General features: G+C 32.6%; 1 protein-coding gene across 1 annotated transcript in view; it reads right to left on the bottom strand.

Annotated features, from left to right (window-relative positions):
- LOC140044987 (rab GTPase-binding effector protein 1-like) overlaps positions 1-14,918 on the bottom strand; it is a 32,503-nt gene continuing 17,585 nt past the window's right edge. The window contains exons 14-21 of the mRNA XM_072089713.1: positions 13,701-13,799; positions 12,981-13,019; positions 12,412-12,513; positions 11,584-11,773; positions 6,898-7,052; positions 6,409-6,525; positions 4,099-4,209; positions 1-2,370 (exon numbers count right to left, since the gene is read on the bottom strand). Coding sequence (XP_071945814.1) covers positions 2,206-2,370; positions 4,099-4,209; positions 6,409-6,525; positions 6,898-7,052; positions 11,584-11,773; positions 12,412-12,513; positions 12,981-13,019; positions 13,701-13,799 — 978 coding nt within the window. The 3' untranslated portion in view covers positions 1-2,205. The remainder of the gene's footprint in view (positions 2,371-4,098; positions 4,210-6,408; positions 6,526-6,897; positions 7,053-11,583; positions 11,774-12,411; positions 12,514-12,980; positions 13,020-13,700; positions 13,800-14,918) is intronic.

Raw genomic sequence — 14,918 nt, forward strand, 5'->3', positions numbered from 1 at the left:
TTCACTTACCTATTCATCATCTTCATGATCATCTTGAACTTTTAACTTTGTTAGGGTGACATTTTGTTTACTCTGAGTAGAGATTAAAAACTGAAATATACTGTTTTAGGCTTTCTAGTATTTTAAGATTTATTGATAATCTCACTACTTTAATTTAAGACTTAAATTTACAATCAACTTCATAAATATAATATTTATATTATATAATTTTCCAGAATGCAACGTAATACAATTACAATCAAAGTGCTCTATGCAATGGTAATGATTACATCAACATTATAGTGTCGTCTTTCATAAACAAATTTCAAATTCCATTCTACTACGTGAGAGGTACAATCGTGCAGTATTTACAACTGTCACAGATACTCACCAATGTTGGATATAAAATATTTGATATGACAATTTTAACTGTTTTGATGAATCACAAAAACAATGATAAAAAAATTTACTATGGATATCACAAAAGTAATCAATAAATACATTTCTATATAAATTAAATATAAATTAAGTGCCCAATAAATAAACTTACTGTACTATGTTATTTTTTTATGTAAGGGGAAAATGGCAAAATCAGCAATGTGGTCACATTATACGAGTTTTCAAAAAAATATATATATAGTAGGAGGCCTTTGTCATTTTCCCCCTGTATATTGTAATTATAAATGAAACTACATAAATCACGTAATAATTTGAGCAATTAACTTATAGACACTGGAAGGCAAAGCAATGATTGGTCAACACATTTGTCCAGTACTAACAATTACAACAATAAACATAAAAACAAAACTACATATCAAAAATATTAAAGGAAGACTTAACTTTTAAGTAAGTAACCAGTGTACAATAATGTGTTAGTTTGAAGATAACATTAATAAATGAGTAGTGAAATCTACCACCATACTTATTTCAAACATCAATTCTCATCACCAATTAAAATGTCATTAAACTATATTTTGAATGTTAATCATAACATCCTGTTGTCACCATTATTTGAAGAAATATTTAACTAATGTAGCACCCTTTAGTTGTTAAAACTGTTAAAATATCAAATAAATGTTTTCTATAAATTAATTTTGTTAATTTTGAGTGAAATAGTGAATAGCACTTTGTCTAACAAGTACACTAGATTAATTAAAAGCAATCATTGAAAGTGAATTTGTAAATCATGTAGATGCAGAATACCTGTCACATAATTCCTAATGGTGCTGCTATATTTATTTTGGAAGTATTATATGACTTAAAGATATGTCCTGAAAAATAATTTTAAAAATTGCCATTTTAATGTCGCATCAAAAATTTAGATCGAAAAAGTGAAAACATTAATAAAATCTAGCTTTATTTATTTTTAAGGTTGTGTGTTGGAAGTTGGACTACTGATCGATGGTTCGATTTCAACTCTCGCCGCATTGCTTGTATCCTTAGGTAAGATACTTTACTTAACAAGTACACTAGATTAATTAAAAGCAATCATTGAAAGTGAATTTGTAAATCATGTAGATGCAGAATACCTGTCACATAATTCCTAATGGTGCTGCTATATTTATTTTGGAAGTATTATATGACTTAAAGATATGTCCTGAAAAATAATTTTAAAAATTGCCATTTTAATGTCGCATCAAAAATTTAGATCGAAAAAGTGAAAACATTAATAAAATCTAGCTTTATTTATTTTTAAGGTTGTGTGTTGGAAGTTGGACTACTGATCGATGGTTCGATTTCAACTCTCGCCGCATTGCTTGTATCCTTAGGTAAGATACTTTACTTACTTTTTCCTCTATCCACCCAGGTGTATAAATGGGTACCCAGTTAGATCAAGACAAACATTTGCACTGATTACTAGCTACATTATGGGAGTATGTTTCCAGACATGTTTGGTGCAAAAAACATGACTGGGGTAATAATGTGAAGCGCTTAAAAGCATTGTGCAATAAGAACTATATAAAAAACGAATATTATTATTTTATTGACTTTATTAAAACTGCAATATAGCCTTTAATCTTTAATTGTGAGGCATTGTCAATTTACCACAAAAAAATGTTGAATATACCAATGCATACTTTTTAAAGGATTGTAATTGTTAGTGCATCTGCCATTGATTTTGTGTAACTTAGATTACCATTTTTTTAAATATATTCTGTTAACAGTATGCACGCTAGCTTACTGAACTAGTGATATTAGCTGAATTGCTTTTAGTTGTTACAAATGTTAAGTTGTATCGGGAGCTTCCTTGCTGAAGTAAGGGGCAGACTCGTTGACAAGTAGTGTGTGGCATATGTTACAGACAGGCATCTTACGTCGTCGTGGTCCGCTTTCAACCATCTTTGTGAGACAGTCACTGCAGAATACCTTACAACAGTGCATACAGTGATGCTACAATAAAAAAATATAAATAAATAAGCTATAATCTTGAGTTTGACAAAATATTCTTGTTTGGAAATTATTTTCTCTTTCTCACTGAATGCTGATGATGTTTTATGATGCATTTATTAATTGTGTTTTCAGATAAATATGACCATAATCTATGTATAATATATATAAAAGAGTTAAAATATTTATTAAATTGAAAATATAAACATTTGTGACCATGTTGAGAATAACATTGACTGGTAAATCCGGTAAATAAGCCTAAAAGAGTGCAGTGGTGCTACAGTACATTTTAGTAGTGTTAAGATATAGGAAATTAATTAAAACCGACTTTAATTTATGCAAATTTCAACCATTTTCATACAGAAAACTATATAAACAAAAACAACAATAACAAAATCTTGGAAAAATACTAATTTATAAAAAAAAATCAGCATTCCTAACACTATGAATCTTGTAGCATCACTTTTTGAAAAACAAATGATTATTTAATGATGCTCATTCTGCTTCCCCAACGTTGAAAACTAATGAGGATGCAGCTTCTGTAATAAAACACTAGCAGTAACCCTTTTCTGCCTTATACTTTGCATGTATAATAAAAGCGCACTCTAATAAAAGTAATTTGACAAAAAAAAAATGTTATGGCCATGGATTTTGTTATACACTATAAACTTTAAAATGTTATACACTTTAAAATATCTGTAAGTTAAAATTTTTTTTACTTGGGAGATTTGCTACTTTTGTAATTAAAGTGTGGTCTAGCAATAACATGTCTAACACGGTCTTGTCTGCCTTAAAAATAATTCACATGGGATGATTAGTATTATAAAAGCCCAATACTGGATATTGAACTTTGTGCTGTGTGAATATTAATCTAGGGTGCGCATCAGAAAGTGACGTCTGTTAATATATCAGGGGTTAGATTAAAACTTTTTAATGATAAAATATAAATATGAATTAAGTTATAGAATTAAGATGCGAGTATTGGAATAATAAAACAGACTTTAAAATATACACAAAGAGTGCACTCACTACTTGAAATTAGATGATGCGCTCGGACACAAACTTTTATATCTAATATTTTGTGGAAACACGACTTTGGAATCATTTTATTTGTGTGTGGGGGTGTGTGTGTGGTTTTTTTTTCCGTTTTTTTTTCATTTACATTTTGTTATTTTAATGGTTTTTATATTTTGCAAATTTTTTGCGTGAGGTTTGGTATCTTTTCTGTACTTTTGTAATTACATTGTGGTTAAGATGTTTTGCTTTAAGCAGAGATACTTATTATTTACACTATCGCAGATTTGAACTCGAACCTACTAAGCATTAATTTCAATGGCCACAGCGTTTTACAAAATACATTCTGTCCATAGGATAGGTGTAATTAATTAAAATTTCATTGCGGTACACAACGGAGAAGGTTGTGTAGTTTATACGTGACGTAACAACTTGCAAAACATGGTCAAATTACTGCTATTTTTTGCCTTTTTTTAGTGTTTATCCTTAAAATTTAGGAAAGTGACATAGCCATTGTGTGCGGCCCAATAAACATCAGTGTGCCAAATGTGAGAACGTATCGTTTAGTGATTTTGGAGATACGTAAAATACGCGAAAAATGTAGTAGCATTAATATATAGATATCACTTTTAATCACAGTGGCACCCTTTTAATAAAAGTTAATAGATTAATATTTACATTAAAAAATATTGTAAATGGGTTAAAATATAATCTTACCTTTTTTCGTTTATCTTTTAAATGTTGTTTGCACCCATTACAACTATCTACATCATCTTCATGCTGCCAGCGCACTTCATTATCTGTTTGACGAACATTTTCTAATTGCACCTTTTAACAAAAAACAATAAGATATGTTGTTTTTGTTGGTGTATAAAACAGTACCTTTCGTTTGAATTTGTTATTTATTTATACTGGGTAGGCTCTTCAGTCAAAGAATGGTCTCCCAGAGAGTCGAGTTATGATCAGTGGCTGGGGAAATCTCCTACTCGTCTCGAAAGATGTACTAGGTTCTTTAAAGTGCACATGAGCTAGATGTGTAGACTGGACCTACAGATAGTCCTTACCCAAGAAGACTTGTTCTACTACCAGAACCATGGAGCGAGTGAGCCTCGAACCCTTTACTTGCTGATGTTATAGCTACATAATTACGGTTCTAGTGTCTTAACCACTCGGCCACTCACTCGCTCGTTTCGTCAACTACATTCAAACATTAATTAATAAACAATTTTTAACAATCCATAAATCACACCAACCAAATGAATGAGAATCCAGTATATAAAAGCATTTCAAAGTTTGCTGTATGTGTAGACACCATCAATGCACACTCACTCACACTCACACAAGATTACTCAATGCACACTCACTCACTCACACAAGATTACTCAATGCACACTCACTCACTCACACAAGATTACTCAATGCACACTCACTCACTCACACAAGATTACTCAATGCACACTCACTCACTCACACAAGATTACTCAATGCACACTCACTCACACTCACACAAGATTACTCAATGCACACTCACTCACACTCACACAAGATTACTCAATGCACACTCACTCACTCACACAAGATTACTCAATGCACACTCACTCACTCACACAAGATTACTCAATGCACACTCACTCACTCACACAAGATTACTCAATGCACACTCACTCACTCACTCACACAAGATTACTCAATGCACACTCACTCACTCACACAAGATTACTCAATGCACACTCACTCACTCACACAAGATTACTCAATGCACACTCACTCACTCACACAAGATTACTCAATGCACACTCACTCACTCACACAAGATTACTCAATGCACACTCACTCACACTCACACAAGATTACTCAATGCACACTCACTCACACTCACAAAAGATTACTCAATGCACACTCACTCACACTCACACAAGATTACTCAATGCACACTCACTCACTCACACAAGATTACTCAATGCACACTCACTCACTCACACAAGATTACTCAATGCACACTCACTCACTCACACAAGATTACTCAATGCACACTCACTCACTCACACAAGATTACTCAATGCACACTCACTCACACTCACACAAGATTACTCAATGCACACTCACTCACTCACACAAGATTACTCAATGCACACTCACTCACACTCACACAAGATTACTCAATGCACACTCACTCACTCACACACACAAGATTACTCAATGCACACTCACTCACTCACACAAGATTACTCAATGCACACTCACTCACTCACACAAGATTACTCAATGCACACTCACTCACACTCACACAAGATTACTCAATGCACACTCACTCACACTCACACAAGATTACTCAATGCACACTCACTCACTCACACAAGATTACTCAATGCACACTCACTCACTCACACAAGATTACTCAATGCACACTCACTCACTCACACAAGATTACTCAATGCACACTCACTCACACTCACACAAGATTACTCAATGCACACTCACTCACTCACACACACAAGATTACTCAATGCACACTCACTCACTCACACAAGATTACTCAATGCACACTCACTCACTCACACAAGATTACTCAATGCACACTCACTCACTCACACAAGATTACTCAATGCACACTCACTCACTCACACAAGATTACTCAATGCACACTCACTCACTCACACAAGATTACTCAATGCACACTCACTCACACTCACACAAGATTACTCAATGCACACTCACTCACTCACACAAGATTACTCAATGCACACTCACTCACACTCACACAAGATTACTCAATGCACACTCACTCACTCACACAAGATTACTCAATGCACACTCACTCACTCACACAAGATTACTCAATGCACACTCACTCACTCACACAAGATTACTCAATGCACACTCACTCACACTCACACAAGATTACTCAATGCACACTCACTCACTCACACACACAAGATTACTCAATGCACACTCACTCACACTCACACAAGATTACTTGCACAGAAAAGAATGAGGGAACACAAATTGAGTTCAAATCAAACATACCTGTAAAGTTTGTGATAATTTAACAAGATCATGTTGAACTGTTTCACTATTTTCAAGACCCTGCTGTAACCCCTGTACTTTACGCTTACATTCATGTAAATTATTCTCAAGGGTTTCCTGGAAATTACATAAAATAACATTACTATAAACATTAGCTACAGATTGAGCAATTTGGTGATGACATTTGGTGATGACATTTGGTGATGACATTTGGTGATGACATTTGGTGATGACATTTGTAATTACAATATAAATGTGATATGACAATGTTTGCAAGGACAATAATGCTATTTGTGATTACGATAATAATACTTGATTATGATAATAATGAGGTTTGTGGTAAAAATGACAATGTTTGTGATAATGATGAAAATAATGAGGTTTGTGATAGCAATGACAATATTGATGTAATACTATATGTTATAATATAATTTCCAAAAATGGCAATTTATTACTACTACTTGAAACATTATTAACCATTTGATGTACCTTTGTTTCTTGAAGTTCTTGGTTCTGTTGTTTTAATGAGTCCAAGACCGTTCTCATTTCTTCATCTTTACTAAATAAATCTGTGTGCTCCTTTTCAAGTTCTTGTAAATTTCTGGTAGTTCTATTTAATTCATCTTCAATACTACGTAATTTTACTGCAAAAAAGTGTGCAATACCTAAATGAATTTAGACAATATACAAACTAACAATGTACAAATATTTTAGAGTTAAAGCAACATATTTTATAACTCAAAACCTCTTTATTTTTATTTTAAATAGACTTTTTGTGCCCAATATATTGTCAGGGTTGACATGCATGGCAACATTTTTAGAGCAACAACCAATCAGAAAGCAGACAATTTTGTCAAAATACATGTTTTAGGAGCTACATACAATGTTTTGAGTGATATACACCAGGTTTTGAATTAGCAAGAATTTCACTAAAAATGATTATGGTTATTGAAAATAGGTTTTTATAAATAATTTTTATTTCAACTAAATTTTTAATAGATTTTTTGTGAAATTTGTGCTCCCAAAAATATTTAAATGCACTTCAGAGATCTTTTTTTTTTAATTCTACCATATCGAATACAAAGAAAAGACAAATGAAATATAAAAGGCAAGGAAATGTGAAACAGGTGCAAAACACCTATGTTGGTTGCAGGTCAACCCAGAACACAGCACAGAACAAAATAATTACATTCTACAATTTAAGCAAGAAAGCGACCAACTAGAAACATATTTCAAAATTATTTAAAAAATAAGTATTTAGATAATTTAAAAATTTGGCCCTTTTAAAAGAACTAACAGATATATCTAAGTTACGAATTTCACCGGGTAAGTTATTCAAAATTCTGGTAACACGTTGGTATGTATGATTGAAAGAAGATTCTGTTCTGCAGTGACGAATATCAAAACGAGTACCAACAGAAGAAGAGCTACGAGTAACATGTTGTGGATTAGGAATATTAAATAAATTGTCAGTAATAATTATATTAGAATTGAATAACTTAAAATAATAATTCAACATGTATTAGTTTCTATCAATGGTAAAGCAATACAATGAAAAGAGTGGTAATTTATAATGAGACAATACAAAATATACCATTAATAGAGGATCTTGCAAGAAGAGATTTCTTGTCACGCAAGACCCATAAACAAAAAGAAAAAAATACATTTGTATATAATTATTAATTATATATATGAAATAAAAAAGTCATTACACGGAACATTTTGAAGGTCTAGTTTGAGTACAATGATAATAAATGATTTTTTTACGAAAAGTTGGGAGAGAGGAAGAGTTAACAATAATAGTTTCTAATTGATTCCAAATTAAGGGCCAAAAACAAAATTAAAGTGGGAAAACTATCTTACAAAAGGAATAGTTAACTGAAACTTACGAACCGTACTTCTTAAATTATGACCATGGTTGAAATCAGCAGTGTTAAATAAATTCATCATGGGAGAAGGAAGATTGTTAGAAAAATATTGAAAGACAAAAGAGGCACTTTGCAATTTATGCACCTAACTTAAGTTCATAAAATAAAGGTTCAAATGGAGTAATGCGAGACGTAAAAGTAATATTTTTAATAGCACGCTTAATCAGCTTATTAAGTTTATCAAGATGAGATAGATAGTCAGCAGCCCAAATTATGTTACAATAATGAAGATGAGGTAAAATTAAAGAATTATATAATGAAAAAAAGAATATGCTGGGGAAAAGTGTGCTTAAGATTATTTATAATCCCAATTGTTTAGAAATTTTATTTGCAATATGATTTTGATGACTGGTCCATCTCAAGTTTTCCTGGATTAAAACACCAAGGAACAAAGTCTCTGACGTTTGTTTAATGTTATCTCCATTAATAAATATATTGTAATTTGTGAGGTCTAACGATTGACGTGTATGAAAAAGAATGTAATTGGTTTTCATGGATTTTATAAGGAGTTTATTTGAGATTATATATTTGACAATTCATTATCTATATATAAATTTACGTAAGGGCAAAATTCGATAAATCGCGCGTTATTTCGAGAATGTTTACTCGATGGTATATCAAGTTGGTTCATACTGTTGGTACTGATTTTAACCACCTGATGTAACCCTGTTTACTAATTAAATTGAGTTCGGTAATTAGTTATTGACGATTAAAACGAATTTAGGTTCAACGATTTGCCCCAAATAGGGGTGTTTTCTGATCGTGGTATACACTGTCTAATGGATGTCAATTTGAAAAATACCCGCATACAATAAAACGAGGACACTTCGCATTTTCGTATCTCCTCCTACGATAATTGTTTTTAATAGCTGAAAACCGGTTGAACAGCTAGAGTACAGCGTCATAATGTTGAAGACAGGCCGATTTTCCTTAAAAAATGCTATTTTGATACATTTAATATAGGTTTATACAAATGTATTGATTTGCGATGAATGGAACATTCCAATCTCTGTTCCACAAGTGTCTATTCCCTCAGGCGTCGTAAAGGCAAGTACTGTATACTCATAACAGAAATTCGATCCATTTTTTTTCAATCTGTGCTCCAGAGGTTGGATATAGATTTTTTTTAACGTATAATGAGCTAGCGTTTTCAGTCGCCGTTTATTATGTACAAATCTTTATTATTGCAGTTAAACCACCCCGGGAACCACCCACATCATCACCCTTCCCTCACTGGCATGAGTGGCGTTGTAAAGCCAGTAGAGGATAGGCCTACGGTGGTACGAAGGATCAACAACAACTTTGGTGGGTAGGGTAGGAACCAACTTAAGTATGAATTGGCTCTATAAACAATTGAAAACTATTAGGCCTACTAATTAAGTTGAGTTAGAAAATTTAATATTTATTAACGATTAAATCGAATTTATGATTTGCCCCGAATAGAGGTGGTTTTCACAAATTGTTTAACATTATAATAGTAATTACATCGTAATGTTTTACTGTGTTTAGTGGTATATTATTTTGTAAAACATGAAAACAATTAATATTTCGTTACTAAATGGATAAAGAATATATTTAAAAATTGTTACTCTTTGCACCCATCCTCTTCCATATCCCTCAACCATAATGTTACATACAAAACACAAATTAAGTTTGTTTAAATTTGACTTAAACAATTGGTCTCATTTTGTGACAAGTTTCTCTTTCGGAAGTAATTCCCAGGGTGCTAATTTTAGTTGAGTACATAAATCACAGTGTCTATTTATTCGTTCCTGTAAACGACATGTATTATTGTCCTGCATTATTGTACATTTGAAATCGCCAGTTTTTTAACGTTGAAATTATTATGTATTTGAGAACCATCTGTGGGCACGACCTAGATGGTACGCGAGCGAAGCGAGCGTACCATCTAGTAATAATAATTACAATAAAACATTTAAATCTGAATGAGAAAAAAAGAGTGTAGTGTCATCAGCAAAGGAGATGACATGTAGGGTGTAACTAACTCTGGATAAGTCATTTACGTAAAGGGTCATTCCATACCAAATCACCCAAAAAAAATGACATTTTAAACCCTACTTTCTTCAAATTTGTTCAAATTTGGTTTTTGGGTTATTTTTAGCCAAAAAAACCCGAAATTTTTAATTTGAGCGCCATACGACCAACGGTTCGCGCTACGTGCCGGCGTTTCTTTGCAATTTTTAAATTACCGTATCTCCATAATGTGTGGACCGATTTTGTTGTGACAGTTATCTTTGGAAAGCTAATTGTTAAATCTATCTATCCAAATCTTACTTTTGAGATAGAACTATTTAAAAGATTTATAACTTATTCTATTCCATTTGACCTAGGATTTGACCTTGTGGGACAAATTTTTTTTAGATGAAATTTTGTGAAAATTATCTCCTACATGATATTTACATAATATAAAAAATGTCTTTCTAACTGGTTTATTGCAGATAGATTAACGGTGAACACCAAAAAAACAAATTATATTGTATTTACTAATATAAATGTAAAAATTGACACATAAATCTAAATTTACTAATTAATACTGATATTATAGAACGAGTAAATCAAAGTTTCTTGGTGTTCATCAAGATGAAAAAGTATCATTTGCATATCATGTAAATTCAAGTTTCAACAGCTATAGGCACCATGAATAAAATAAAACACATACTCCCATAAGAACTCAAATTAAAAATATACAACTCTCTCATATTACCTAACATAGCCATAACACTATAGAGATCTACTAATCAAACTATTTTAAATCTTCTTTATATATTTACAAAAGAAAGCACTTAGAATTGTTTGCATCAATCCTTTCATCATCCTTCTTTACCACTCATTTCCCGCACACAAACATTATAATATATTAACGCTACTAAATTTTTTGCATATTCTAAGCCACTGAATGGTACGTGCTCACGATAGGCTATTTCACTTTCCTGACTGTGCTAAAATAAAATCTAGTTGAAGGCTGAACTCCCTCAAGTTGTCTTATATCTACTTTCAAGATACTATAGTACAGTAGCTAACTCAAGGTCAAATAATCATTTTTGTTGCAACAAAAGGTTGCACAGCAATAAATGGTTAAATGGCATTCTAACACACAATCACACAATTTAACTCGTTATTTAAAATTTGCCATCTTTTTGCTAGTAAAAAATAGGAATAATTCATTCACACTGTTTTTAATCAGTTAATTTAGTTTTAGTAATTGATACACATTTCATTTCTTTACCATGATCTTCTTTATATTCCTCCAGTTCCTGCTGATAAGTTTCATCAAGTGACATCCGTGTGTGCTGTTCACTTTCAAGTTGATTCTTCAAAAAAGATATTTCATTTCTAAGTTTTTGACTTTCTTGTTCAAATGACACTTTCATTTTAACAACATCTTCTCTGTACCTAGTTATTACAGCTTGGCATTCCTGTAAACAATGATAGTATCAGATGATGTGATTCAAAATCTAATAACGTTATTATTTTATGTAAACACTTGCTAGTTCAATCTATAGATTTAGATTCAATTCCTGTGTATGTATATAACACCTAACAAATTCCTGTCGTTTAATTGGACGATTGTGGGTCACATGGTGTGCAATAGTACGCACTATTAAACGGTCCTTATCACGATGGCAGTACATTTTTGGAGAGATATATGTACCAATTTAGACCAAAAAAATCATTTAAATTAGCTTTAGATCGTTTGTATGATTTTGATTAATTAATGGGAACATCTCTACAAGACAGAATTAGCCCAGTTGTCCAAGGTTCGTAATGGTATTGATGCCTTTCTAGTAGCCTAACTAGGCATATTGGTATTACGCTAGACTAAAGCGCCTAGGCCTAGCCTAAGATTGTTTGGTCGTTTATTGACATAATTAACACTACAGTAGGTGTGTTTATAAAATCCAAATAAATATAATATTTATAATATTATAAACAAAGCAAATAAATTTTACTGTTTCAACATGAATAAAATGTAGGCCTAGGCCTACCTTTTATTCAATCTGATTAAAAGGACAGGAATCTATTTAGATGTTACATAAAACTGTGGTTTTCAAACCTCTGTTGTCTTTGGCATTTGGAAACCATCTTTATTAGCAATTGATGCATGCTTAGCATGTTTTCCAACAAGGTCTTTGTTCTCTTCCTGTAGTCTTGTAACCTGTACATAATCAATGAAACAATGCATTACAAACAAGAAGGATAGCACAAATGCCTGTAAAGAATCAATTGGCATAGACTTGTGTTGTCAGACCTGTAGGGCCTAGTACTTGAGGATTCGGATCACGATGAATTTTTCGAGCCGCCGCTTTAGCCAGCTATATCCCCAGAGGACTACTCATTTAGAGCTATAACAAGGAAAAGCTTATTATCTACAGCTGACATTTTCAGTATTTTGTAAACTCGACTAATTGATAGCTCCAAGCTGTGGGACCCAAAAAATGTCTGTGAAAAGAGAGTCTATGGCTCACGGTTGAACGATAGTTTTTGGTGTTGCATAATTATAATAAACTTGACAGCAAGCTAGCTGGTGAATAGAACTATTGAATATCGCTTTGACCATTGATTGGAATGTGATACAAAATCAGCCAATCAAATAGGATATAATAATGACTATTTTGTACTTACCTCTTGGTAAATTTGTTCCCTTGATTGCATAAACATTTGCTACAAGACAAGACAAGATAATCAAATATGTTTCCTATACTGCTCTTACAAAAAACATCTAGGCTGGATATAATCACAACCAACAACTCCCTACAAGATTAGACAGTTGCACTAACCAAGAAAGTGTATGTGAGGTATATACTTGGAATATGATAATCGGAGGTAGGTTACCACACCTATTTGGTTATGTTGCTTTGTAATTTCCTGTCAGCTAGTGACTCCCATACCTTATTGTTTGTTTTATATTTTGTAAATGTATCTTATTTGCCAGAATAAATACAATGTATTCAAAAAATCAAAAAATAACATAAGGCGTAAATACTAAGTCTACCAGATAGTAACAATAGTGAATAAAGCCGCAAAAGAAATAGTGTAGCATTCATTTAAATAGTAAGAACAATTCTAGGTTATTAGACAAAGTACATTCACACTAACTGATTTTAGTTTTAGCTTTTTTATACATTTTATCTATTTTTACTCACTGTAAAGAAGTCAGTGATACCAAGTATTCAAGGACTAGTTCCTTGTTCATGCATCACTGATCATGTTTTTGAATAAAAGAAATTTGTTGTTGTAGGCCTATCATTATGCTTTACAATGTGTTGTATGGGAGTGGGATTTGACAGTGCATTCAATCTTGATGAATATAATCTATTTGAGTAATAAATTCATAATTATTACCAGTTGATCACGAACTTCATTATTAGTGCGCAGAAAGTCTTGACGAAGATGAGACAAGAAGTCTTCGGACTCTTGATTCTTATAGGTTAAAGAACGAATCTAAGACAAATTACACAAACAAAAATTATGATTTAAGAACACTTGTTTATATAAACACAAAAAATATACAGTATTTGCATTAAATGTGATAGAGTTATAGGCGGATCCAAGGGGGATGGGTTGTACAGCATCCTCAGCCACCGACCCCTGGGATTATACTGTATTTCTTAAAATTAGTTTGGAGATAATACAGTATTCAGATGAGTATGTGTGTCATGTATTATGAAATACTCCAAACATAAGTTATAGCACACAATTTTATTATCACCAGTATTGTTGCAATACTACTATATTAACAATGCTACTTCAACTTTTTTTTAAACCACAACGACATCGCCGCCGTCACCAGTCTATAATAAGTGACAGCGATGTAGCATTACTTGCCATCAACAACGTTTTTTTCGCGTCACTCAAATAAATTTTTAAACAAGATTTCCGTTAGGAGGCTTATTAATTGTACAGACGAGTAGTTGTAAATCGCGTTATCTGTAAATGTACACGCGCACAACTAAAGACAATTTATTTTATGAATAGACATGTGCAGCAATTGTAATTAAGCTTGGTTGCCACTAGAGACGCAACACAAGGACGTAACGCAATGTAAGTTAGTTTGAATAATTCATCGCTTGTCATTGGTCAACACGCTTGTGTTGCATTTACATCCTTGCGTTATGTCCTAGTGGGAACCAAGCTTTACGAACAAATAAACAAACTGCGCATGTGTACAGATGCAAATATCGCACAATAACAAACATGCTGCCTGAACATTCAGACGTCGTCGTAGTTCGTTTGTGGTGTGTGTTACGAGGTTTTCGCGAGTAAAACGCCGACCATACATGACTCAGCCGTTGCATAGTCAACTATTGAGTAGGCCTCCAATGGATGTGGCGACTGGTATCGAGTCAGGACGGTGAGGCTGCAGTGGATAGGCTGCAGTGGATAGGCCTAACATTTTTTAATGCGGTCATATTTTATTTCTTTTTTAAATAGCAAATTTTGAATAAATAAAAATAAAAACAATACAAGACAACAACCTACATATTTATTTGATGTATCCATTTTCATGGTAACTCACCTGTGTCTGTGACTCACCTGTGTCTGTGACTCACCTGTGTCTGT

The sequence above is a fragment of the Antedon mediterranea genome, chromosome 3, assembly GCF_964355755.1.
Source record: "Antedon mediterranea chromosome 3, ecAntMedi1.1, whole genome shotgun sequence".
Taxonomy (NCBI): domain Eukaryota; kingdom Metazoa; phylum Echinodermata; class Crinoidea; order Comatulida; family Antedonidae; genus Antedon; species Antedon mediterranea.